The following is a 23356-nucleotide window of genomic DNA, read 5'->3' as shown; positions in this document are numbered from 1 at the left end:
GCTACGGCCATCCAGATTCACAGTTCTTTCGTGTGTCCTTAGACGGCAGCTACGACGCGCCAGCTACGGGGTTCGTCAGATTAACGTCTTGGAAGTTGGCTAAAGACTTGCACCCCATAATTTACGCATGGTACGGAATGCATCTACAAGAGAAAGAATGGATACCCGTACCGTTGTTAAAGTTCCTCGAAGAACGTAAGCTACTCACCTACACCGCGCATGAAGCCATACTTTGCCATAGCGCCTTTACTAAATGGTTACCGGAGCACAACCCAACCGCCCGAATTGTCATAGGAAAGTTCACGCAAGGTGCTAAGGAGGGTGAAAAACATATGCAGCGACGCCTAATAACGGACGAAGGCGAACTAAGCTTCCTCATCAAGCGCGCCCACGACCAAGGAACGATGGTGTCCGTGGAGAAATGGGATTATTTCATAGAAGCCGAGCAGAGAGAACGTAAGTGGAATGCTTTGTGTTACTACCAGGACCATCGACCGCAGTATTACCATCTGCGTGCCAGCATGCTCGCATATGCGCACATTAACCTATTAGCGATGCTCCTGCGGTTTGACAAAGAAGATATCCCCCGCGTAGCCACGGATTCCCTATACGTTAAGCCGAGCGTATTGGAAAAGATGAAGGAATTCTACACTGCCGATGAACTCGCAGAAAGTGGACAATGGCGCGTTAAAGATGAGGAGATAAGAGCCTGGAGGGCACGTGTAGAATATCACGGAGAACACACCCGCGGTTCCATTACGCCGACGGAAGAGCCACTGCCCTCAGTTGCGGACCCTATTTCCTACCAACGCTTCTCTTACCTCTATGGTACCGGCGGCAGTGGTAAGACGACGCGTGTGTTAGAACTCTTTCCGGCCTTAAAAGTGCTAACGCCAACGCATCGTTTGGAAAGAGAACTCTGCGAAATGGGTTACGACGCGCAGACCTACCACAGCTTCTTCCGTTGGAATGGACAAAAATGGGTACCAGAGGCCATCCATGACATACCTCCGGTGATACTTTGGGATGAGATTTGCACCGTGCCTTTGGAAATCCTGCAGGAGTTCGTAGAGTTCCTTCGCGGGAAATGTCAAGTAATATTCGCCGGAGATCCCTGCCAGCCTCCTCCAATATCCGGAGAAATGCCCCACGAATGGCTAAAGGGGTTCGTAGACTACTCTGAAGAAATCAACACAGATTACCGCAGTAAGGATCAAGTAAGATACCTGAAAGCGGAATTAAGGGGCCTTAGTGACGCCGACCAATGCAAAACACTGCGCAAACGCGTACGAGCGAAGAAATACGAGGACTTCCTTTACACATGGCATCCAAAGGATCTGGTGCTGAGCAGCAAACGCGCAGCACAGTCTCGCATACAAAAGGATTTGCTAAATATACACCGAGAGCGCTTCCCTACGCATCCCGTACCTGTTTGCTACAAACCCCACGACACCCGCATGCAAAAAAGAGACGTCTGGGTACCTGGTACCGACATCCAACTGCAGAACGCAGTAACGCATGACAAAGCCTGGGTACCCATAGAAAAGGTGGAAAGAATTACCTCCCATCCAGACTGGCGCTTGGGTTATTGCATGACAGTCCATAGTGCGCAGGGGCTTACCATAAAAGAAACGCTGTGGATCATAGACCAGCGGCTGTGTTGGAGCAACCTTATCTACACCGCCGTAAGCCGCGTAGAATATGCCAAACAGTTAAAAAGAGTCTGGGGGCCGCAACTGCGTTACGACCGCACCCCAGAAGACATAGCAAAGGAGAACATTGCCAAGAAACTCCTTCGCTACAAAAGACACGACGAAGAGAAGGGTCATGTCTTTGACTTATGCGTGGACGACGTCTATAAGAAAGGGGCAAGGTGTGCCAAATGTAACATACCTCTACTATGGAGGTTTGACCCAAATGACGATCAGCAGTTCTCCGTGGATCGTATCAACAACAAGCGCGGCCATTGTAGAGGCAACGTAAGACTGACATGCCTAGAGTGTAATCGGGCGCGCGGAGCAGCACTACTCTGAGTCTTTGGGGACTATGAGCAACTCTTCCTTGACGAATCCGCGACTTGGGCCATTTAGGTAATACAACACGGGTTGCCCTTCCTTGGTGACGGACTTTGAAATCTCATACGTTTCCAGGGACCAGTTAGGATCCGTTGCTCTCTTACTGCCACCTTCGAGTTCCCCCGGCTGATAGAGGTATCTGACCACTATGTCGCGGGGGAGCTTTTTTTCCTTCAGTCCGACCGCCCTCGAACTTCTGACGTAGGACTTGTGTTCCACGTGTTTCTTTTTTATGGCATCCCTGGGTTTCATTCCCGTAGCCCTGGCCGCCTCGTTGTTCAAAGCCGCGACGACCTGGGGGAGCCTCTGAGTCCATTCCCTGTTGCGTTTGGAGGGATCTTCCAGCTCTTTCCAATACTGGTATCCAAAGAGGCGCTCGGCCAGGGTCTTGTTGAATCTTTCGACGATGCTCTGACCCCTGTGGTACTCAGCTTCGGCTCTCCTAATCTTAGTGCTGTGGTCTTTCAGGGTCTTAGTAACCACGCCCATGAACTCTGTCCCCGCATCCACTTGCAGCAGCTTAGGCCATTTCAAAACGCGCTTATAAATCCTACCTAGGGCTTCTGCGACTTCCCCAGAATCCTTGCTGGTTATGGGTTCGGCGTCCTTGTATCTGCTTGCGATATCGACTACGGTCAAAGCGTACCTATAGGTCTTTTTTCTCACCTTATCGTGCGGCAAGAAAAGCAAATCCGCCTGATGAACTTCATTGGGGGTATTTACGGTGAAGCTGGGCCTGGGAATGTACTTGGGCACGGGAAGATAAACCTGCCAGAGGGTTTGTTTTCTTAGCCAGTTCTTAGCCGTTTCTTCTGATACCCTGGCCGCGGTCGCGAGTTTCTTGATAGCCGACGCTCCTTTCCAATAGCCTTCAGGCCCATAGTAAATCCTTTTGAGTTTGTCCTCTACGCGGCCCATTATGTGAATTCCAAAACAAGATTGATCTTACGTCCGTTAAAATCCACCGTCTCTCCGTCCACTTTGATGGTAACGTTGATATTTTCTACCAAATTAGACAAGTCATAGCAGAAAGAAATGGGAGCGTATTCTACCAGGTCAAATGGATTACCCTTAGGTGGAAACTTGGACATTAGATTACTGGGTCCTTCATTAAAGTACGAGCTTACTAGGCTGCAGTAAACTTCGTAGTTAGCGGGAACTTTCCATTTCACGTCAAGTTGACCATTGATCGTGGTACTAGTAAGACCCAGGAATTCTACCAACGGACTGCCCGTAAGATTAGCGCTCCCACTATTTTTCTTGAATGTCATTTCATGGGGCAATCCTGTGGTAAGAGTATATCCATGCTTTGCTAGCTCCTTAGCTAGCGTTATAGGGGTGTAATGGGAATCTGGTATTTTTGGTTTGTTGGCACCTACAACGACAAAGCCGCCAATCAAATTATACCAAGAATTGTACAAAAAGCAACTTATGAGTCGAACCTTATGGGCTTTGATGGGGGGATTCAGATAAGTGGTAAAGTCATTCTTGTCGCTTTCCAAAAAGACGATCATTATATTAGATACGCCAAAGCTACGCCTCCTGCCAGCCCTGCGATTCCTACGAAGACCAGCTCACTATCTTTTTGTTTCTTAGAAGGCTGATAGTAATTCTTAAACTGAGGCTTTCTCAACCCCGTCGATGCCGCGGGGTGTGCTTGCGCATAGAGCTTAAAGGCGTAGTCTGTATTTGCGAAGTTCTTGTCTGCCTGCATTTTGTCTTGGTAGTTCTTGTCCAACCAATCCCTGTAAGCTTGTCTTTTTTCATTCCAAGCTGCCACGTCCCTTTGATACTTTTCCAGCACCAAATCATGCCTTTTCCTCTCAGCGGCTAAATCTCCGCTGCGATCACCTCTAACTAATCTATCCAAATACTGACCACCATAATTAGCTCCAGTGAATGCTAAAGCTGCAATAACTCCACCTGCGACCACGCTAACCATTTATACATTAGGGAGGTACTTTTCCTTCCGTAGGTAATCCTTTACCATGATAGCCCCACCCACGGCAGCGGTCATCTTAGCAAAATTAGCGAAGCTCTTGCTTGGGTCTTCAGTAAAGTCTTCTTTGAGCACTTTCTTACCTACCCAACCAATACCCGCAACGATGGAAGTAATAATGGCTGCCTCTTCAACAGTTTTCAATAACGCGGTTGACATTATATTACAAAGCGAGAAGGTTATTACTCCATCACGGGTATTTTGCTTCTCTTAGGGGGCTCCTGCGTCACATGCACGGGTTCTACTTTTGGCTTTGCTGCCTTCCATTGTAAGTAAAGGCTACCTGCTGCTATAGCAACTCCTAACGCGCCAATGACGTATCCCGGATTGATGGAGGATTCCTCTTCTTTCTCTTCCACCTTTTCCTCTTTCTTTGCTTTGTTCTTTCTATTCATCTCCGCGAGCTTCTTTCCGGCAGCGACTCTGCCTGGAGATTTAGCCTTGGTAATCTTTTGCTCGGGTTCCTCCACCTTTGATTCAGCTTCACTCATTTATACTAAGGACTTGAAGGACTTGACAGGTAACTTAAGGTAACCTGGGTAAGTACTTGAGAAGGACTTGACAGGTAACTTAAGGTAACCTGGGTAAGTACTTAAGGACGACTTGACTAAGTACTTGAGGCGACCTGGGTAATTCCTGAGGACGACTTGACTAAGTACTTGAGGCGACTTGATCAGGTATCTCGGCAAGTGCTGCCTTAAACACCTTTTCGACTTCTCTGTCCTTCTTGAAGTCCTTCCAAGATGTCGTAAGTTCCTTCAAGTCGACGTGCTGAGCTATGTGAAGTGCCGCAGAGGCGACTGCCATTAACTTACCGCACTTCAAAGACAACCACCCACAGGTTATCTTAAGTTCTTGGGCGATGACATAGTCCTCGCTTATGTCCTTCCGCAGTTGCTCCACGTCGTCTATGGGCAGCGCAAGTCCAAGCAATTTAGTGGCGAACTTAATGGCTGAGTCTGCTACGGCGTCCGTGGTCTTACTTGCAAGGGCAGCCTCATACCTCTTATGGAACTTTTTGACTTCCTCTTCCGACAACTTATTAACCTGCTCATGGGTAAGTTCCTTGCCTATCATTTCCTTGCACTTCCCAGATGACACAAGGATGTTAAGTTGTTCCTTGAGGTTACTTTCGTCTAACTGTGTGGGGACTTCATCTATCAGCTGCTCAATCTCCATATATATCTACGCTCGAAGCTCAACATCATACGGAAACCTCAAAGAGAAGATCATCTTGGAATGTTGGTGCGTCTTTAAGTGGCGCATGTATTCGCGCAACTGTTCCTTGCTTATCTCACCGCCGTAGTCGCTTAAGATGGTTTCCAGATCAGACTTGCTCGGAGTATAAAATACTACGAGAGATCCTATGTTTTCCCTAAAGGGCTTAGAGACGCTGGTAAGCTGCTGCGAGAGCAACCAAACGCTAATATTGTCATGCCTGCCGCTAAAGGCGAGTTTAACGAGCTCTGACGTGCGTCTCTTTACATCATCCCCACAGGCAATGTCATCCAGTATGAAGAGGGTTTGCGTACTCGGTCGTCGAGCCTCGCCAGACGAGAATTGTTTGTGCCAGAACTTAAGATGCCCAGATAACTCGTTAGGGTCTAAGATATCTACGAAGAAGTCGTCATCTTTCACTCCTATGCCCGTCCAGGTGCGGTTATTCACGTAGGTGGGGCAGAGCAGCACTATGTAGTCGAAGCGGTATCTAAAGGGTCCTAATAGCTGCTCCACGACGAATTGGGTCTTTCCGCAGCCGGTGGGTCCTACTATCAGAGCGTTACAAGGAATATGGTTCGGATCCATTGTATATATGGAACCCGTGGAAGCAGTCAAAGCAATGGTTAACGTCGTCAAAAGGAAGTCAGACCTGGAGAGGACGGTCGAAATGCAAAGGGAGGAGATAGACCGGCTGAATGAACGCGTAAAGGAGCTATATGAGGAAATGTGCGGTCTGAAGCGCGCAGAGCGGTTTGGCGCGCTGATAACGATGGCAACGTGGGCTAAGGAGTCCGTCGTGGACTTCATGCGCTACCCAATCTAATGTTAAGAGCTCCTAGAAACCCCCTCAGAATGTTAAATGGAGGCTAAGATATTGTTAAGGAAGGTCGAAAACTATCTCAAAAGATGCCTCAGAATGTTAAGATATAAAACGCCGCTCTATTTCATACTTGCCTGTCTTCCTTAATGCTGGCAAGACCTCCTCGAATACCCAATCTTGGAACTCTACGGCCTTTGGTAGTTTGGAGCTAAATATCAGCTGATACAGACCAGGCTCAGAAATGAACACGGAATGTGGTTGCGTAGTAGGGGAGCGGTGATTTGGAGCCCCTTGCAGATCGACCCATCTTTTCTGGTATTTCTCAGATACGTGTGCTCTAATTGCATCTCTGGGGCGCTCATAGCCCAACGCCAAAGCCACTTCCTTCGCCTTAAAGTACAAAGTTTCGCCTTGCACTATGCATTGCAGTTTGGTGTCGTTATTTTCAAATACGCGTAACATGGTATATTAGACAAATATTTTAATAAGCAACGCTCTTTAGCTGATTCATTTCTACGCTTAGCTGCGCGTCAGACACCACGAAGACGTAGCAGTTTATCTTAGTCGAATCGCTGGCATGTTTGGTGCGTTTAATTTCCAAAGTAATGCCGTCTTGGTGTTTACCAGCCGCAGACCCTGACCGTGCATAGATTCATCGTTGGTAGTGCGCATGTCAATCCATAACGCATACTTATCCGTGAAGAACTCCTTTGGGGTAATTTGGTCACCAAACTTGCGCGCGACTTCCCGGTACATATCCGCGGGCTTTATCCCTTGGGAGTAGACCTTGTTAGGCACTCCGTTAATACTAACACCTACGTTGGTAATGTTAGGATTAAAGAATACCTCAGAGTCACGCAATCCTGCGGTGTATGTCTTTGCGAACAGCAACATTAACCCTGTAAGGCTGCGCCTGGGAAGGTTAATGCTTTGGTTGATAACCTCTTCGACGTTGTTCGTAAAGCTGAACGTCTTGTACATTACTACGTGATCGTAAAGAAAAGCCTTCCCTGCACTGTATTCCATGCCAGCGCTACGAGCCAGATCTTCGCTGTATACCGTTTCGTACTGCAGCTCCAAGTTCTTGATGAAATAAGGATCCACGGCTGCTGAACTTACGTCTTTTCCCTGCAGGATGTTCGTAGTATCTGCTAGGGTCACTTCAAACTGCAGTTCACTTAGCTGCCTTGGGTAGTATGCGCCGTGGTTGGTGATAACTTCGAAGTCCAACGGGATAACATATTTAGTACCGTAGGCCGCCTTTATTTCGTCTTCTCCTGAGGCGCCAGAGGCTGCGCTCCTTACCTTACGTATGGCTGCGCTTGCTATTCCTTGTTCTATCCTTTGCGCGCGGTCAAATGCAGTCAACCATAAGTCCTTGTACGTGGCGTACAGATCGTACCTGTTTAAGTCCAGCAAGGATTCCCCGGCGAACTTCACGCGTATTTTGGAAACGAGGTTCCTGCCTACGTTATTGACCACATAACGCGCGTCTGCGGTATCTGGCTGTATTACTAGGTCAAACCTTAACGCTAACGTGCCAGGAACCAATACTAGGTTATCCGTTAGACGGGGCACGCCTACGTACAAGGTTTCTTCTGGCTTTGCGCTGGATGGCGTGAATGTGACCCGGTGAAAGGTGCGTTCTGCCTTTAGTCCGCCAACCTGCTTAGGTAATACGTTGGGGTTTAACTTTGAGCTTATCATATATAATGGAAGTAAAAGGAACGGATTTTGACCCCACCACCGAAGAAGGTCAAATCGACATTAACGACGAAGAATACGAGTCTTTGCTTCCTGATGACAACGTAGACAAACAAGGTCTCTTTAGTAAGTTACTTAACAAGTATGGCAGCAGATTCCGCGATGCCATGCATTCTTTAAGAGACAAATATAGGTCTAAGAATCCATACAAACCCATTCCGGAATATCTACAAATGGAAGATTTAGTTCCTGAAGCTCCAAATGACCAATGGCTCGGCAAAGTCCAGGAACAGATGGACGAATCCATGGAAAAAGAACAGCCGGACGACTTTGATAGGCTGGTGGAACTATTACCCGATTGGGATCCTAAGAAAGCAATAATGTTATTCGATGAAGACAACGAATGGGGTAAAGAAATAATCCTGGGTAGACTTCCAAGGAGCGGCTCTAAAGTCTACGTAATTAGAGATGAAAAAGGAAGGTTCTTTGCCGACCCCAAGATTCCTCCAACTTTAAGGCAAGCCATTGGGCAACCCAATTTGGCGATACAGGATCAAATGTCCGAGGAGCAAATAAAGATTGGTAAACAAAGGCTGTTCGCCGCCTTCGCGCGGCTGCCGCCCGAAGCAGGTGGAAAGACAGAAGACCAAAAAGTCGTAGATCTTCGCGAGGCAAAGAAAGAAGTCGAAGACCTATCTGAGCTAATAGGAAGGCAGAACAAGGAAATCGAGAACCTGGAACAGGAAAAGCTTGCAGCCATAACCTCCATCAAAAGGGAAAAAGACGCGGAAATAGGAAGGCTCGTGGATAAGATCAAAGACATGACGTATGACCGCGGGGGAAAAATGCAAGAACTAACCGAGGAACTACGAACTGCAAAAAAGGAAAAGGACGCAATAAACGAAAGATACGAGGCAGTCGAAAAAGATCTTAACGACGTCAAAGCAGAGCGGGATGAGGCAATGCAGACCCTTAAGGATACAATAGAAACCGCAGAGGGGCTGGACGGAAGACTTGCAAATTCCGGTAGGGCCCTCATGGAAGCCGAACAGGAGGGCATACGACTGCAAAATCAAATTGCCCTCAAAAACGAGCAAATTCGGCAATTAAGTGGTGCCGTCGAAGACTTAGAACATCACGCCGACGCGCAGCGGGAAATAATAGCCGACCAAACACGCCCCGAAGAAGAGCGGGCAGCTGCAGAAAGGGAATTGGAAACCGCCCTGGAAAAACTCGAAGAGGCAAAGACGGAACTTGCCGCCGCAGAACGGGAGCGGGGGCTTACCGCCAAGGAAAAGATAAAAAAGGTTTTGGTAAAGTATGGCGTTCCGCTGGCATTCGCAGTTGCTATTTCGAGCGTAGTAGGAGTAATCTTATCCGCGCTTAAGGCTACGGGCGCGGACGTAAAGAAATTAGGCAGTGGGTTGACGGACTTGGGGGAAAAAATGGCAGCCGGCCTTCCTGGGCTGCTTGGTAGTGTTCTTGGCCTGGCACTTAGGGCCGGCGGAGAACTGTTGAAGTTTGTGGGAAATAACATTTGGATATTAGTTGTAGCTATTGGGGTGGTCCTCCTGAAGAAGATGAAGGGTTAGCCTTGTCCTTCTCATCGGGCGGTGTCCTGCTTTGAGGATAATGAAAGACAGTATTAGCGCCGCCCTGGTAATTCGGAACCAACGGCAACACACTCACGGTAGAAATAGGCTTATGATTCCAGACTTCATTAGGCGGATTACTACCTATGCTATTTATCCTAGTACCACCATCATCAGAAAGGAGTTGCAGCCGAGCATACTTGCAATTGACTAACATGTGAAAAGTCACCGGCGTTAGGTCTTCACCTGATATCGTGTAGGGCTCCATCGAAAAATGGGCAACTTTCCTAGTGTTCGTCGAAGTTCGGTAAGGAAGCAGGGGCTCGTCATTTTCATCGACGAGCCTAAACCCCACATTTGCGCCCGACCCTGTATTAATACTAATGGTGCAGATAACCAACGCAGCGCCTCCAACTTCAACCCACATGCCAGTGTTTTTCCAAGCAGTAGATTCAACATGGTTCTTTTCCTCCAAATAGTGAACGTAACGAGTTTCCTTCTGATGCGGATTCATATATTTAAAGGCTAACCACCGTCAAAGTGCTAATGGTCGCGTGATTATAAGGCCGATCTCTTTGATCCTCTATGCTATTTACCGTAACCTTTCCCGTATCGTCTATTCTCATTTGAAGCTTTACTTTCCCATGACAATCGGCGACCATGTGAAAAGTCCAAACCGTTAAATTCTCGGCGCTATTCGCTGGTGGCTCTACGGAGAAATGCGCAGGCTCCCTGTTGTTCGTCTTCGCGCGCATAGGCTGCAGTATGCCATTGTCATCCAGGAACCTGAAGCCGACGTTGGCGTGACTGCTCGCGCCCATGCAAATACTGCATATTATCAACTTCTTTCCTGAGTAGTTCAAGTCCACGGACATCCCCGTGACATCAACCCAAGATGCCTGGGTGTATTTTTTCTCGCCTGTGTAAGTCGTATAAACACAATCTACTCCAGCTACGTAGGGGTTGTTCATCGCCATATATAATAGCTCAGACCAATGCTTGCGGTGGCTAAGCCGGCTTTTAGTAAGTTATGGTCATATTCCTCAGGTATCGCAGGCATAACCTTCTTTGATGGTTTCTTAACTACGGGTAGCTTCGTTTCGTGTGACTTTTTTGGCTCCTCTACGAAGTGAGGAATGCCCTTGGTAGTATCAGAGTTCACGTCATTCACCCCAAACTTCATATCCTTAGTAGCTCGCTGAAGTTTGTTGTTATAACCCACAACGGAATTAGTGTTAATAACCAAATTACTAGGCATTAACCAACAACCCGGAGCTACTGCATAGTCCAACCTTGCCTTAGAATTTTGTATAGCTAGTTGGTAACGCTGTACGCCCTTGCTAATGTCACCCTCCAAAATCGAACTTTCGAATAAGATCAAGGCTTCGGCTCGCGTCTCTTCTGCGGCGCCGGTATTTCCAATTATACTCGATCGGGTATTTACCTGAGCTCCAAGAATAGAATACACGTAAGCTTCTATGCTGCGGTTCAAACGGGCAAGGCCAGCTCTAGTTAGTCCTTTGCCTACTTTGGGTATGAAATTAAGATATTGCTTCGTTTGCTCGTCGTTGGTAATCTTAATAATCAGTGGATCGGCCCCTGCATACTTACCGCCCTCGTCTTTGAACAGAGGTCCGTCTCTAACTTCCTTAGTGGTCTTAGCATTTGGTTCAAAGAAGGTGCTACTGTCGTGAGTTTCTTTGTGATACCCAGTGTTCCATCGTAGATTCAACGCATGAACTTCCTTATCGCTTAGCACATGTCCACCAATCCCCCAATAAGCCCAAATATGCCCCAAGCCATTGTTAGCACCGACAGTGCATCTAAAATCCTTCCCTACAACACCGAACTCCTTACAAAGCCTGTTATAGGCTGGAACGTCGTATTTGTTATCTCTTGGATAGAACGCAGCATCTCCTGGTAATGCAGTAACGCCCATCTCATGCAGTATTCTTCCAACCGTGAAGTGAAAATGAAACATAAATATTGAATTCTTCATCAAGTTTGCACTTACACCACAGCCGCTAGTGGCACACCAAACCGCAAAGTTTAGTTGCTGCGGCCAATAACGCATGTTAGGACCACTTAACCATTCATGAGATTCCTTACGGGTGGTATGAACAATGGGAACTTCTTTGAAGATATCTCGCACCTTTAACGGAAAGGAATGGTTGTTAGAGATCCGCATATTCAGCGTTAGGCCCAAGCTTGGATGTTCATCAAATGGAACCGCGGGTATCGGATAAGTACTGGTACCCAGCAATAATTCCTTTGACCAACTAGGTTTAGGTTCGACATGCACGGGCTTATGTTCGATATAACCAGGCGGTAAGATCTTAGGATGCTTCAGCTGAGAGTCTATCTGATCGACCAGCGTAGGTTTCAAATCCTCATTGCTGTACATCCTAGAGCCGTTATAGTAAATACCATCGGGCCCCCTTTCGAACTTACTAGGGTCTGCATGCGGAAACATCTTCCTAAATGCTCTCCAATTCCAGTAATCTCGATTATCGTGATGTGGCTGGTCCTCAATATCATTCCCAAAAGCGTCGTACATACTATATATAATGGATGTTATACCATCAGCACCTCCACTTTATCCTGAACTTCCTAAGGAACCTAACGAATTAAACGCTGAAAACTTTCGTCTGAATAAAGCAAATTTAATCCTGGCTTACTTGGAAGGGCAAACACAACACTACGAAAAAGTTAGGAAGAAATACGTCAGAGCCCGGAGTACGCTACATAAGATTCCGATAACTTCAGGATCCATATCTGTTGTGTTAACAGGCTCCGGCGTTGCTACTTCGCTTACCGGACCGGGAATAATCGTTGGAGTTCCTTTGGCCGGCGTCGGGGCAGCCTGTGGTATTATTTCAGCCGTTGCTACGGGCATTATGAAACAGTTGTCAAGCAAAATATCCAAGCATGACACGACAATAGCTCTTTCAAGGGCTAAAGTAAATACAATTACTGACCTTGTCTCAAAGGCTTTGCGTGACAGAAAGATAGACGACGTTGAATTCTCGCTTATTCTGGCCGAGGAGGAGAAATACGAGAAATTAAAGTCAGACATAAGGAACAAAAAAACAGTCGTAAAAGATCTTTCCGAGGAATCTCGCAAAAAGATCTACCAAGAAGCGAAAGAAGAGCTTCAAAGAAAGCTTGCTCAGTAAACATCTGCTTTGAAAAGAGCGTGACGGGATTCTATTTACATATCGAACGTCAGTCTAGAAAATATGCAAATTAGAGTGTAAGACATAAATATAATAATTTTCACATACATAAGCGTCCAGATGTGTCTGGCGTTCGCTTGTGATCGTGGACTTTGGAGCATTTGGACCGGTTGCTGTGAGTGAAAAAAAAGCCTCCCCCACTCACAGCAACCGTGGGGGGAGGGGTGGAAAGATAGAAAGTGCGATTCAACCCCGCGATGGGGGGTTTCGCGAGGAAAAGTTGGAAAAGTCAGGGGGTGTCTCGGGACGCTGTCCGGAGTTCACCCTCTGGTGGGTCGTAAGAAAGAGAAACTAAAGTCAGAAGAAGTAAGAAAGAAATATGCAAAAAACCCCACTGGGGATAGCTTGGTGTTCTGCGCGATGCATTCCCCAGTGGGGTTTCTGGCAAAATAAACGCCAGTTTTGCATTTTTATTTTCTCGGAATCCATCCTAATAGGGGGTGGTTGGGGTCTATTTTGTAAAATATTTCGTAAATTACGTTAGGGTAATAAGGAATATCCTTATCCAGCCGACAAAACATCCACTCGGCTTTTGTCATATCAGAAACCTCGGGAATAGACTTACCGGTAATTTCAGACAAAAGATAGGGAATAGCTTTGTAATATTTCCCTAGCTTTAATTTTTTCAATGTCTTCCGTAGACTTTGTGGGGTTGGCTCTTCTAAGTGGTCTATGATTTTCTTCTTTACTTGCTCGTCAAGATATACCGGGTGTAAACCTTGGATATGACTCATCCAGTCCCTAAAGTATTTTATTCTCTTATAAGGTGTTTTCTTACGACCTCCATTGGCGTAATATTGCTCTCTGGTAGCATTTGGTACGGCATTACGAATATTCTTACCACACTCGTAACACTGTGCTGACGTGTCGTCTTCTATTTGCATTTTCTTACCACAACAAATATACTTATTTGGCTTAGTAGGTACAAACTTGGGTTTCAAGCACTTTACACAGAAATCATAAGCAAACTCTTTACATTCATGCATCGTATATAAGACAAATATTTTAACTTAGTAATGTGGGGCACCAGTAAAACCCGTAGAGAGCTTTTCGAATCGAATTACGCAGGTAATACCCAGAACGACCTTACGGGTAATACCCGCGGCCGACGCACGTACGTGAGCGCGGGGAATACCCATGTAATTCCGGGGGGTGGCCGCGAGTCCCCCTACCTGCTGCTCGTAATGTGCAATCGAAGAATTCTCATGTACACTTTTAGCTGATGGTATTTCTTTCCATCTTTACGCGGCAGGCTGGTCGGGGAGGGAAATGTTTGAAAACGGTCATTTCTATCGCCGAAAAAGTCAGCAGAGAATTTTCGAGAGAATTTAGATTTTCACACAGTCATAATGCATGACAAGGAAGAATTATGTTCAGTCTCAAATAACATACACATAAAACCGGGTATATTGCCGTCTAGTTCCCTCAGTCACTCCAGTTCAGTGTTCATTATAAGTTTTCAAACTCGTTTTTCCCAAATAGTTTTAGGGTTTTGAGTTTTAGTTTGTTTTTTGTTTTTTGTTTTTTAAAAAAAAAACCCTTCCAAGCAAACTGAAGATCAAATTTATTTTTTGTAAATTATTTAAGTTCCAGTTAAATTATACAGTGTTTATTTTACTTTCTAAATCTTTGAGTATCTTTCATTTTCAATTTCATTCTTCGAAAGATCCTAAACCTGGCTTCGTTGTCCGCGTTTTTTGTCTATTCTAGTTAAGACGTTCATATAATAATCAAAATACGGCAAATAAAAGAGTCGAGGAGATCTACGGTTTGTTTTATGATCGGATAGTATTTTCAATAAAGATTCAGAAGGGAAAGAAAACCATCAAACATATCTATTTTGATTATATAGTTTGGTTAGCTTACTTGCTTAAAATAGAAGTGATGTATTGCCGGAAATACTTGCGAAGAAAATTCCGGATGTGACATCAGCCGGAAGACCGAGCTAGACTAGTATAAATATCAGCGCCAAGGAACATTTGTGCAGTTAAGATAAATCTCTTCAGAGTTCTTATTTTCGATAAACGTCTATCTTTATTTCATACTTTTATTGACGATTTAATGACGATGGTGGCTGCACAAGTAATTTCGCCGCCTTTCAAAGATTCTCGTAAACTCAATTTTACCAAGTCCATCAATCCAGCTTTGATGTGTGAAATCTGCAATGATCTTCTTAAAAAACCCAAGCAATCTAGTTGTGGACACAGACTATGTCAGGACTGCTATGAACAACTGGTAAAGTAAGTATGAAAACAGGCTTTGTTTAGTAATATTCAAGGCGACCCAGAAATATCTAGACACTGTATATATTAGTTTGAATTAAAATTTACAGTTAGAAAATTTTATATCTCGTGGAATTTAAAACTAAACAGTTAAAAAACAGCTTTAAAATATTCAAGATTTATTTTTTTTCAATATCTACTTGCACTGGAATTAAGTTGAACCAAATCTTTCTAAATTCGAGTTATTTCTGGAAATACGTGACACCTCAGTGCGACGCCGGTGTGACGCTCAGTATTTCACAACTTACGTGTAACGTCGTCATTCAGTAAGGACCGTTTCAGTCAACGCTCTGACGCATGAAACTATCCTATGAATGATTGACGCATGAAGCTATCCTATGAATGAGGGGTTTTGACGCATGATATGAATGAATGATGAATGAGGGGTTTCCTGTATGTCTGGATTTTCCCTAACAACAGGTATATAGTTTTAGATAGAGATAGTGAAAACACTTAAGAGCCGGATATTTTTCAGCTTCAGTCGTTACCACAGGGAACCCGGCTATATTTTTTTGCTTCTTTTAGAAAGTAACTTTGCTCTTTGTGGGTTTCTTGTGTCGTGATCGGTTTCCTATTACATAAGCTGTAATCAGATCTGCGCTGGTTTGTTTGGTTTTTTTTGTTTTTTTTCTAAATCGGCTATCAGTTTACAGAGCCGATCTGATCACAGCGCATATCTGATTACAGCTTATGTAATAGGAAATCGATCACGACACAGGAAACCCATAAAGAGCAAATTACTTTTCTAAAAGAAGCAAAGAAAATATAGCCGGGTTCCCTGTGGTCGTTACATGTTGCTCACAAGAATCACACATTTTCCGTTTTTCAGGGATTCTTCAGGAGCTGCACGTTGTCCAGTCGATGGGAATGAACTAACATCTGAAAATGTATTCCGCGATCGATGCTGTGAGAGAGATATTCTGGATCTAGATTGTTACTGCTACAACTATGAAAAAGGCTGCAAATGGCTTGGTCAACTACACGATTTAGAGGTTTGTAATTCTTTTAAAATCATAATTGGGGAAACCTTATATTGACGTGACGTGTTATAAGCTTGTGCCAGCGAGAGACAGTGTGACAGTGCGACTTCGAGGTTATCTCACCGATGATACATTGCTGGGGTATCTAGACTAAGGACTTTAATACCGGAAGTCGTTAAGGGTATGAGGGAATAATTTTAAATAGAGATAAACAAGAATTTACGAGAATAATTCTTCCCGCGGATGTGATGATGCTAAAAAAACAAATTTAATGCAGAAATATTTACTTTGTAATAGCAAGGGGACTCGCTGTCTGGAAATGTCTTATTTTCCTGCTATAGGGACGGAGAGAGACCCCTCTCGTTAATGCTATTAGTTCTGATTTAAGTATTGTTTTTATAATACAGAAGCATGAGGAGAAGTGCGAATATTCACTCAAGCAATGTCCCAATCCTGGCTGTAATGAAAAAATAGAAAGAAGACATCTGGATGATCACGTGAAAAACACGTGCAACTTTAGACTGATCATGTGCAAGAACTGTGGCGCAAACGTGATTCATAGCAATGAAAAGGTAAGATGAACTTTCAAGTATTTGTCTATATTTTTTTGATATTCCAAAGGAGGTGACTAGTCACACCACCTGGCCCCACCTTGACCTACCCCTTGCTCCCAGATCAGAGTTCTGGTGTCCATTATAATGCTGTTATTTTTAAAAATTAAAAAATATATATTCTTTCTTGACAGCTGCACAATGAAAAATGTCCAAAGGTTGAGGTCAAGTGTACCAATGGATGTGGTGCAATGATTGCACGAGGAGATCTTGAGGAACACGTTACAAAACAATGCCTCAATGCACCGGTGGCCTGCGCATTGGAACAAGGTGGCTGTCATTTCAAAGTGAGTATAAAATGTCTCTCCTTCTGGAGATATCCATGAAAATAAGAAAGAAAACATGCACATTAGGCTGCTTTCATAATGTATGGCAGATTGGGGGCAGGTGAAATTTAGGGGGTTTCGAAAAAAAATTTCAGAAAATTGGGGGGGATGCAAAATTTTTAGAAGAAGGTACGAGAGATTGCCCAGGGGGATAGTTTATTCTTTGGGGGACTTAAAGAAAAGTTCTTACGAATTTTTTTGTCATTAAAGATTTTACCTGCCCCCCCCCCCCCCCCCCCCTCAACCAAAGGGTTTGCCGGATTCTACTTTTAAAAAAGTGCAAAAAAGGTTTCACTCACGCAATTTTTCCTTTCGCTATAGTAGCAAAGAAACGGTAGCAAAAGTATGGTGGGTGGGGGGGAGGGGGGACGAAGAAATTTATCGATAAAAAAGCTCTTCTGCTTTTCAAAATACTAAAATTTCCGATTCCCCAGCAACAATAATGAAACTTTAAACAACTGAGAAATATTTAATTTTTGATGACATTACGCTTCATATAGTTACAAATATCATCAATCGGTTCAGTTCATGTTCTCCATCTAAATTACTCTTTCGTTTAGTTACTAACCTTTATTTTGTTTGTTATTCCTAAAGGGATCGCGAGGAGATGTCGAAGAACACGAGTCTACAGCAATAACACAACACATTCAAATACTAGGCGACCAGCAGAAGGAATATTCTGAAAATATGCAGCAATTGAATGATAAAATCAAGAAGATGGAGTCTGAGAAAGAATATCTTGAATCACAAATGATAGAAAGCAGAGAAGCCTTAGCATATACCAAACAAGACCTGCAGACCCAGGGGACAAAGATGGGGATCCTAGAAAAGAACATCACGAAACAAAAAGAAGAACTGGTAAGAATAAAAGAAATCCTAGATAATATTCAACATGAAAGAGGCTCGGATACCGTAATAGAGTCTCAAATTGGGGAGATTATCTCGCTCTTAGAGAGTCAAGGAAAACGAATATCAGATCTTGAAGGACAATTGATTCAAGATCGAGAGACGTCTGGACTGGGTACTAGCTATCTTGCTAAGAACTCGATGAGCAGCGACAGACGGCTTGAGAGGAATGAGCATATTAGCGCTCTGAGTGAAGCTAGGATCAATCAACATGACATTAGACTACAAATGCTTGAAGCAACATCATATGATGGGACATACATATGGAAAATAGATGAATGGCCCACGAGAGTAAGAGAAGCAAGGATAGGAAAAACTACCTCGATATACAGCCCTCCTTTCTATGTAGGGCGCTATGGGTACAAAGTATGTGGACGTCTCTACCCCTGTGGGGATGGTATTGGCAAAGACACTCACATTTCCTTGTTTTTCGTTGTGATGAAGGGGGAATTTGACGCTCTTTTACAATGGCCGTTTGGCCAGAAAGTTACTTTCAGACTTATTGATCCAAATAACTTGCAGGATGTAACGGATTCATTTCGTCCTGATCCGAAAAGTTCGAGCTTTCAAAGGCCCAAGAGCGCGATGAACATCGCTTCGGGAACGCCACAGTTTGTGAGCCAAAAGGATCTGATTAGTAGAGGATATGTTGTTGAAGACACTCTGTATATCAAGATAACTGTAGACAGAACTGGCTTAAGAGAACTATGAGTTCAATCTTAGAAATCTTAGTCATAAAAATTTAATTATATATATAGTTTTTTTATTTAAACATATAAATTGTCTCCAAGAGCTCTCATGCGAGCTCATCTAGGGAGATCACTTAATATAAATTTACAAAATTAGATAGGGTACTCAAAGTAATTAACAAAATAGCACATAAGAGATGAGGCGGTAAGCCGTGTGGGATGGGCTCGGAAATCGTATAAGGGCATGCGTAATAGGTAAATTACGAGCCTTATATGAAACGACTGAAGAAGAGGGCCAATGGGCCTTTCACAACTTCAAGTCGCGTAAAAATGAGCCAGCTCAACTAGAAACCGTGGACAGCTGTCTCGGCCTTATTGGGCCTCGTCAGCACGAAAAAATAGTACATGAAAGATGATAGTAGTAAAGCGTACAGATTTTTACAAAAATAATAGATAATCATTAAACTATAATTATACTATATATTTATTAGAATAATATATTATTATTAAACTATAATTACACTAAATATATCTTAGAATAATATATTATTATTGTTATGGCCCTCATGATGATATAGATATATATTAGGCTATTTATTTATTCATATCCATACGGCTTATTATTTCAATTCATAAATAACTAATTTTGACACGTATATGTGTATGAGAATATATATGAAGTATACACCTATTTCAAAAAACGTTGTCGGTTGTATATCTAAAATGAGAAATCTGAGACCGATTGGAATTGTGGGGTACTGAGTGTTTTCTCGTTCAAAATTCAATACACACTTACCAAGATGGTTTGCCAGTGCAGGTCATCGCTCAAAGTTTGGACCCGTGCCCTGGCGATTCCGGTGCCATGCTCTAACCACTGAGCTACCGAGACTTCAAGGACACATGTGGGTTTATCGGGCCGATAGGAGATATGTGTATATGTATTTGAGATGTATATTAACAGTAATTTATATTGTATAAATAAACTTTCCTTGCTGCAAGATTATCAAAGAGCATTCATCTCTGGACGCCTGCGAGATAGCCAGTAAGGTAGCGGTGTGCTGTCGTTTAAGTTCACCAGTTTTTATCAACAACTGTTTCGATTTTGTCTTTACATTTCCATAGCAACCAACAACTTACCATAGCAACATAAAAACAAAAACAAACTCTTGGTGCTCATTAGAGCAAGCGGAAGTTTTATAGTGCTTTATGAAATACTTTTTGATATTTGCGCACGGATTAGTTGCCTCGTTTATATATATCAGAGAACAAAATGGCACAAAATAGTTCAAAAATATTTTTACTGGTACCCAATAAGCAATAGTACCCAGGGGTCTTCACGGCACTACCCAAGAGTCCTTTGAGGACATATGATACAGAGATCCCGTGTAAAGTCTGATTTATATTCAAGTGACAGTTGCCAATCAATGTCTAATTTATCAAAGTGATTGATAGGGGGTGGGGCTGCAAATCACGTGTCGGAAATTAATGTCTACGTATTTTCTGTTAGTTGCTGAAATTCAAGGCTCAGTGGAGTATTAGGAATTACTCGGGTGTATAAACTGACCAAGAAAGTTTAAGACGCCATGAAAAAAGATGTTTCTTTTATTTGTTTAGCTTCTTCTATTAGCTAAGCTTCTCAAAGCAGTACTCTAAAAAAGGAGCAAAAACGTGAGTAGGTATAATGTTTAGGTCACCCATCCAAGTGCTAATCTTCCTCAGACGAGCTTGACTCAGTATCTTGAACGACAACGATTTATCCACTGGACCACGGTTCCAGGTAAATCAGCATAACAATAGCCATAAAAACAATGCACCGAATAGACTAGACTTTTTAACATTATTTTTTCAACCGATTCCGTGCGTGGCAGAGATGCAAGGGATTAGCCGATATGGTCTGGGGACCGGCTGGTCTCTCCCCTGATGCTTCGGCTAGAACATTTTCTTGCGTAATTCGTACACCCAAGGGCAGAAGGATTTAATCGCCGTCAGGTCCGAAGTCCATACGCCGCCTCAGCTCTACGGATGTCTCGGGGGTATGGCACAGTGGAATCGTTTTTTGTTTTGTTTTTTCTTTTGGTTCGAACCCCATGTTATGCAAAAAGATTTTTTCTAAATCCATTTTTTATTTGATTTAAATCTTCAACACTGATATCTACCTAGTCGAATGCTTAAGAGCTTGTATAAGTTATATCACACCTTACCAGTCATATAAGCAATATTGATCCGCGAAAAGTGTAGAGCTATGCTATCTTTCCTGGCAAAGTCTGCTGACAAGAACATTTACTGTACTTGGATCTCTATATCATATTCCCTCAAAGGACTAGTGGGTGGTGCCGTGAAGACTTCTTTTTATTATTGCGCAATTTCTGCATTTTCTGGCAGGGAAAATAAACAGCTACCCCAGTAAATAATAACAATAGCAAAGGATGGTAAAAAGATAAGAAAATTAATTGGTGATTCTGACTGAGAACATTAATTGGGATATTTGATTTTGTTGCGTCATGGCGCAAATAGAAATTTCCATGCAGTGTGACATGCATAACGCAAAACTGTTTATTTTATTTTATTTAGTATATTGACTCCGACGATGGACTAGCGTCCGAAACGTCAGTAAGTTTTTTCATCTTTTCACGGTGTATAATTTACCATTTTATCATTGTTTCATTAGAAACACCGACGCAGCTCACACTAGTTTTTAGCTAGTTATCTCTTCTGTTTATTTTGTGGCCTAAAAAAGGTCAGAGAACCTGGAATTATTTTAATATTATGTGGAGAACGCCTTAAGGGAGAATATCGTCTTAGACGACTGAGCTAAACGAAAACATTCTTTTCTGTGAAACATTCCATTATCTTTTGACTAACGTTGCAAATTTCTTCAGCTGTACAAGGCCACTGTGCATGATACAGGCAACCCAGTGAACGCTTTAGGGGGTCTTGTTATAAGAGAAATATAAAACGGCTGATTAAGTCTCTGTACCCCGAGTCAGAGCTTTATAACACTCGAAAAGCATGCGGCGCATTTTATATATATATTTTTTAATAACTTTTTGTGAGTGTTTCCAATATTACATAAGCGTGTCTTTTAATGGCCTTTTACATAATCACAGTACCTTTTTCCCCGCGACTTTTGACTATGAAGGAAACATGTTGCTTGGCTACTATCTGGGCCATATAGATAAGTTTAAACAAATTTCAAATCATTTCTAATTTTCCTTTCCTTAATCAGAAATTTATATATTGTGGTCTTACATCTCATAGCAACAAAAATCGTTCGTGATTGGATACTGACAAGAAGAGTTCTGAATGGTTAGACCCTCACGTGTCTTGGGTTACCACATTAACGCCGGTCAGAAACTCATATAATGGGATTGAAACGCGTAACACTATAAATTCAGATGTTTAAATCAAAGGAGTTTTAATACCATATTTGGAATTATGAGTTTGGCTCCAAGATAGCCGCTTTGAGACCTTACTGAATCTTTTAATCAATCGTTTGATTGGAACATCCTTCTTTAATTTTAGGGATTTTTTGAAGCAAGACGGCGCGATTTTTAGTAGAGAAATTTGTAAAGAAAAAAATTGAATATTCTGGAGCATCATACGAAAGAAATGTGTGACTGTTATAAGTTTCTGCTACAGTTCCGTCCCTTATAATACACACTCAACAAAATTACTCGATTCTGATTGGACAAGAGGAGTACAATTAAAACCCAAATTGTTGTATCCTGTAGAGTCCCAATTAAGTTGCTCAATTCTTTTGATTGTATTATAAACAAAAAATCGCACAATCTTCTCGTAAAGGGGAGTCCAATTTGAGAACTTTCAAAACATCACGAGCTGTATCTATAAATTCAGAATTGTTCTCGAGATCGTGCGATTTCCTTTACTAATCAACCAGAGACATTGAAGAGGACCACGAGTTTATCAGTTGAATTCACTATTTTCCATACATCGGTTCACTGGTCAAACACAAAGCGCTCAAGCGAGGCGCCAAGGTACTTTCAAAGGATTATTCAAATTTGAACCTTGCAACCTCGACTGAATGCTTTGTGTTTGACCAGTGAACCAATGTATGGAAAATGGTGAAATAGTCTCAAAGTTTTCTTCAATAATTGTATAAATTCACGTGGTTGAAAAAAATCTACCCGTAATGGATACTCCCAAGAACGATGCCATTCTAAATCTTACTGTATCCTCTATAAACAAAGTTGATCAGTTGATTAAGTTATATATTTGTAGGCACGTGTTCAGCTCACATGTAGAATGACAATTTAGAATAATTAATACTAGACGAATGAACCAATCAAGTCAACGCACGACATGGCCGACGCTGTGATAGACCTAATTGAGATTATTGGTTCTCCCGCGCGCCCCGCAAGAGCCAACGGTACGAAATAACGACAGACTGTTATATGATGCTATAAACACAAAATGCGACTTTTTTTAATAATTTTAAACTCCTTTTTTATTATAAATCTAGTAGCCAAACTGTAATTAACTGATTCAAATAATTCTCAAAAGAAGAGCTAGCTAATTATGTCATTTCTGTGTAGGCTTTAACATAAGTCGTCCAATAAGCTGTAATTGCGCTGTGATTTGGGTGGGTTCTTTAGATACACAAATCAGCCAATCAGAGTTATGTATTCTAATGGTTAACATGGTAACGGAACCAAATAAGCCACAATTGGGCAAAATAGTTCAAAAGAACTGGTGGTGCTAACGTATCTCCAGCTCTTAGTTCGGCCGGGTCAAGTATCGAGTTCTGGATTTTTCTCCCACAAAATCAGGAGGTAAGGCATTCAAGAGAGTGGCCGCAGTTATTCCTACGAGATCAAATTTTCCTTCTCCCATCCAGCGCCCACCAAATTTGGACCTTAGTGGCTTGCTCAGTCCTGAAACGATTTCAGTGAAGGAG

General features: G+C 43.0%; 1 protein-coding gene across 1 annotated transcript; it reads left to right on the top strand.

The window, feature by feature from the left end:
- Window positions 1-14647: 14647 nt before the first annotated feature.
- LOC148907109 (TNF receptor-associated factor 3-like) lies at window positions 14648-19439 on the top strand. Its single transcript, XM_089036915.1, has 5 exons — window positions 14648-14887; window positions 15759-15921; window positions 16317-16481; window positions 16655-16807; window positions 17441-19439. The coding sequence occupies exons 1-5, from the start codon at window positions 14709-14711 to the stop codon at window positions 18461-18463; spliced, it is 1683 nt and encodes a 560-aa protein (XP_088893041.1). The 5' UTR covers window positions 14648-14708; the 3' UTR covers window positions 18464-19439.
- The last annotated feature ends 3917 nt before the right edge of the window (window positions 19440-23356 follow it).

The sequence above is a fragment of the Actinia tenebrosa genome, unplaced genomic scaffold (genome assembly GCF_029948245.1).
Source record: "Actinia tenebrosa isolate PJP-AT-01 unplaced genomic scaffold, QUT_ActTen_1.0 PGA_scaffold4__44_contigs__length_22323623, whole genome shotgun sequence".
Lineage (NCBI taxonomy): Eukaryota > Metazoa > Cnidaria > Anthozoa > Actiniaria > Actiniidae > Actinia > Actinia tenebrosa.
The sequence above is the reverse complement of the archived record's forward strand: the minus strand, read 5'-3'. Positions and strand labels throughout refer to the sequence as shown.